Source organism: Panthera uncia, chromosome B1 (assembly GCF_023721935.1).
Source record: "Panthera uncia isolate 11264 chromosome B1, Puncia_PCG_1.0, whole genome shotgun sequence".
Taxonomy (NCBI): domain Eukaryota; kingdom Metazoa; phylum Chordata; class Mammalia; order Carnivora; family Felidae; genus Panthera; species Panthera uncia.
This window is the reverse complement of record NC_064811.1, coordinates 86,490,058-86,495,208: the sequence shown is the minus strand read 5'-3', so window position 1 is coordinate 86,495,208 and position 5,151 is coordinate 86,490,058. Positions and strand designations below refer to the sequence as shown.

Genomic DNA, 5,151 nt, shown 5'->3' with positions numbered 1-5,151 from the left:
CCCCCCCCCCCCCCCCCCCCCCCCCCCCCCCCGCCCAGCTCCTTGACCTAGGTAACTACTAATCTACCTTCTGTCTCTATAGATTTGCTCAGGGTCTGTTCAGTAGCTGGACCCTCTGCCTAGAACACTTCCTCCAAATCTTCAATTCATTCAGGTTATTTGCTCAACGTCTTCACCTTGTCAGATAAGCCTTCCTGACCACTCCATCTACAAAGGACCCCAACCCACATAACCTCCACTCCCTTACCCCACATTATCTTTTTATAGCACTTATCATTACCTAATGTGTTCACACATTAAATTGTGTTTTTTTCCTTATTTACCTTCCTTATCAGAATATAAGGCCCATGAAGGCAGTCCAATTTGTTTTTCATATATCCCACATTCAAAACAATGACTAAACATATACATTTTTTGGACTAACAGAATAAATAAATTTAAAACCTTTGGAGAATAAGGGAAATTTTGTAGGTAAGAGTATACCAAAGAAAAAAGATGAGGGAAAAAGTGAGATGTGAGTGTTCCTAAGAAATACTTCACTATTTTATACTACCACTTGGCACCAATTTCATTTGTCCTCATGTAACTGGCACAAAATACTGTGACTACACAAAAATTAAAAGTTACTGTATAAATAAAATTAATACATTCATATATTATTTTGATATAATATTTACTATTTTTCAAAATGTATGTCAATAATTCACTAGTAAGTAGCAAATACAATGTCCTGCTAAAAAGGAACATTTATTGTATCTAATACATACTATCAAGTTAGAATTAAATGAAAATAGAAATTTTAACTTATTTTCAGGTTTGGACTTTCTTTTTTAAATTTGTAATTTTTATTTTAGAGAGAGAAAGAAAACACAAGAGTAGGGGAGAGGGGGAGAGGGAGAGAGGGAGAGAGAGAGGGAGAAAAAATCTTAAGCAGGCTCCACAATCAGTGAGGAGTCTTATGCAGGACTTGATCCCACGATCCTGGGATCACGACCTGAGCCAAAATCAAGAGTCAGACCTCAACCAACTGAGCCCCCAGCCATCGTTTTTAAATTGTTGATGTAATGTCCCAATCATTTTTTATATAACCATAAGATTTGAAATCAGAAAGAATCCTATAGAATAGCTACTACACTCTCCTAATTTATAAATGGAGAAATTAAGGCCCTTAGGTTAAATAACATACTGAAGATCAGAATGTTAGCTTAGTTACAAAGCTAGGACTAGAATTCAAGTTACCTGGTCCATAGTAGTCTTCCCATGGGCTGCTCCCAAGCCAATGAGTGAGACTGGTTAAGATACTATGTTAGGCCTATTCCTGAGAAACATGGAACTCTCTGACAGATGATTTGGGCTCAAGGATTCCCAAAGTTTTGGCTTGCCAAAACTTTCTCAGACCTCCACTAAACTCTAAAACTTCTCTAACCCAGTCTTCCTTCCTTTCCTGACTCATGTACAAGGGTCAAACCTGCATCCCAGACTGAAGGCTCTCCCAGCCTCCTCTGTCTCCTTCCCCACTTTACCTCACAGATTTCCCTCAGTAGCTCTCTTGCACATTTAACCCCATCTTGGAGTCTGCTCAGGGGACCTGAACTAACACATTCTCTGTAAATTAAAAAGTCAGGATTCCTTTATATTTTTTATGTTATTATAAGACAGCTTATTTTTACAATTGCTTGTTAACTTTTCCTGAATTTAAATTTGTTCTTTATATCTCACTGTTTATAAATATTTTTAAGACGTATAAAATACAAATGTTTTTCCTAATGTCATTTTGTTGCTAGAAAAGCATAGGTAGAAAAATCTGAATCACCAATTTTTCATTCAAGACTCTGTGTAACTATGAATTAAAAGCAGATTTTTGGGGGTGCCTGGGTGGCTCAGTTGATTTAGCTTCCGACTTCAGCTCAGGTCATGATCTCACAGTCTGTGAGTTGGAGCCTCTGGTTTGCTCTATGCTGACGGCTCAGAGCCTGCAGACCGCTTTGGATTCTGTGTCTCCCTCTTTCTCTGCACCTTCCCTGCTCGCACTCTGTCTCTCTCTCTCTCCAAAAAAATAAATAAAAAATAAAAAATAAAAAACAAATAAAAGCAGACTTTTGGTTTTTTGAAACTTTAAAAATTTGTATATTATTTGCTTAATTTTATTAACATTTTTTTTAATGTTTTTTTTTTTTTTTTGAGAGAGAGAGGAAGAGTGCAAGCAGGGGAGGGGAAGAGAGAGAGGGAGACAAAGGGTGTGAATTGGGCTCCACGCTAACAGCAGTGAGCCTGATATGGGGCTCAAACTCATGAACTGGAGATCATGACCTGAGCTGAAATCAGACACTTAACCGACTGAGTCACCCAGGTGTCCTAAATACTAGTATTTTAATACAAAGCAAGTTACTCTCCTGCTGATCATTTATTTATTTATTTATTTTAACGTTTATTTATTTTTGAGACAGAGAGAGACAGAGCGTGAACAGGGGAGGGGCAGAGAGAGAGGGAGACAGAGAATCCGAAACAGGCTCCAGGCTCTGAGCTGTCAGCACAGAGCCGGACGCGGGGCTCGAACCCACAGACCGCGAGATCATGACCTGAGCCGAAGTCGGACACTTAACCGACCGAGCCACCCAGGCGCCCCTCCTGCTGATCATTTAAAGAAACTCAGGAGGTGAACCTGAGATCCCGACACGGTACAGCCATCTGATCAAGACACATCACACTTTGGACATGCCTTGATATCTTCTAAAATCAACTAAATAATCTTATTTCATTGTTTCATCATGAAGCTAACAAAACTGAGAAGGTAAGGGGCTGGGGTCACTAATACAATCCTGTTCTTTTCTAATTGAGCAAACTTTATTAATGATAGAATTCAAATGCTTCCTAACCCAAGTGGGGAAATATAATGACTATTCTTCCAGTACAACTCAGATGAACATTTCAAATTACTTCCTGATTTTTCCTCTATTCAAATAAATCTTCAAATAGCTGAAGTCAAAGGCAAAACATTTTTGTAAATTGTTTAGAATGACAGAGAAAAGAAAGTCTATTGGGGAGAACTTGTACAATTAATATTATTAGAAACAAATTTTGCTTCAAAGAGAGAAATATAGATCATATGTGTTATTCTATCAAAAGGCTTTAAAACAGGGGTGCCTGGGTGGCTCAGTCAGTTGAGCACCTGGAGATTGATTTCAGCTCAGGCCGTGATCTCACAGTCTGTGAGATGGGGCCACGTGTTGGGCTTTGTGCTGACAGTGAAGAGCCTGCCAGGGATTCTCTTTCTCTCTCTCTCCCTCTCTCCTGCCCCTCCCCTACTTGTGCTCACTCACTCTCTCTCAAAATACATAAATAAACGTTAAAAAAGTTATTAAAGTAAAAAGTAAAAACAAAATGCAAAGAACTAAAAACTTAAATGTAGGCAAAACCTTAGAAAGTAAATTGATATATTCATTTTCATATTCTTTAACTTCAAACCACCATGTCAAAATTTAAAAACTGAGGCCAAAACCTTGCAACAGAAAAACACCAGGTTAAAACAATACATTTGACCAGATGTGATATGACCTTGGTCAATGTCTTGAATATAAAAAAACAAGTTTCGAGAAAAATACTTTTTTTATTAAAAAAATATTTTTTTAATGTTTATTTATTTTTGAGAAGACACAGAGTGCAAGAGGAGGAAGGGCAGAGAGAGAGGGAGACACAGACTCTGAAGCAGACTCCAGGCTCTGAGCTGTCAGCAGAGCCTGAAATAGGGCTTGAACTCACAGACCAGACTGCGAGATCATGACCTGAGCCGGAGTCGGACACTCAACCGACTGAGCCACCAAGGCACCCTGAGAAAAATATTTTTAAAAAATATATATTCTGACTTACTTGGCTCCAAAGACATACTATTAAAAATCTTCAATTTACTATACCTCACTTACATGCAAAAGACATGGAAATATTAACTGGTCAAGGGTGATGTAAAACAACTACAAATAAAATTTAAAACAAAAGTAATGTCAATAAATGATTATAATCTGGGGTAGAATGCTCAGCAACATTATCACATGGAATTTTTCAAAGAAAATGTTAATGAAAACATTTTAAGTACCATTAACTTGGTCATAGTGGGTCTTGGTCCTCCTAAAAATGAAGCATCATTTTGCTCCTCTACACCTGGGACCTCACTTAAGTTTGCATCTTGTTCCTTCAAGGTGGTCAGCAACTCTGGTAAATGGAGAAATTGGATCCCACACTGAGAAGCTGCTGTTTTTACTCTGGGCATTTCCTGAATCCTTTGGTACCAAGCAGCCAGCAGTGGAAATTCTATCAGCTTTTCAGAAAGTTTCTTGCAGATAATTGCCTAGGCAGACAAAGAACAAAACACACTACACTATATTTTTTGTTTTTAACAGCCATATTGAGGTAACTTTACATACCATAAAATTCGCACATTTTAAGCATACAGCTCAAACAATGAGTTTTAGTAAATTTATACAGCTGGGCAACTATCACCACAATCCAGGATTAGAGCACTTATATCACACCAGAAATTTCCATTATGACCACCTGTAGTCAATCTCTGCTTCCCCAGTTAGTTGTAAGCGACCACTGATCTCCTTTCCATGTCTATAATTTGCCTTTTCTAGTATTTCATATAAGTAGAACCAGAAAACGTGTCTTTTTTCACTTAGCATTAATTTTTTGAGGTTCATGTATGTAGTTGCATTTACTAGTAGTTTGTTTCTTCTTATTATAAGTAGTAGTCATTGTGTGGAATAATATATTTTGTTCATCCATTTACCAGTTGATAGACATTGCATTGTTTCCCGTTTTTGGTAATTATAAATAATGTTGCTATACAAACTCATGCACCAGTGTTTGTATGGAAATGTTTTTCATTTCTTAGGAGTAGATACTAGGAGCCACGTTGCTAGGTTATATGGAAACTATGCTTAAGTTTCCACGAAACTGCCTAACACTTCTCCCTGATGGCTGCGCCATTTTATATCCTCACTAGCAATGCATGGAGATCCTAATTTCTCCAAATCTTGCCAATGATTGGTATTATCAGTCTCTTTTATTTTCACTATTCTAGTGGATGTGCGGCAGTATCTCATTGTGATTTTAATTTGCATTTCCCTATGATTTGATGATGTTGAGCACCATGTG

The 5,151-nt window shown here is 37.7% G+C and overlaps 1 protein-coding gene across 2 annotated transcripts in view; it reads right to left on the bottom strand.

Moving 5' to 3' along the window:
- Nucleotides 1-5,151, bottom strand: part of GSTCD (glutathione S-transferase C-terminal domain containing) — a 129,564-nt gene that overhangs the window by 105,777 nt on the left and 18,636 nt on the right. For both annotated transcript variants that reach the window (XM_049630957.1, XM_049630958.1), the window contains exon 4: nucleotides 4,091-4,342. In XM_049630957.1, the coding sequence (XP_049486914.1) occupies nucleotides 4,091-4,342 (252 nt within the window). The remainder of the gene's footprint in view (nucleotides 1-4,090; nucleotides 4,343-5,151) is intronic.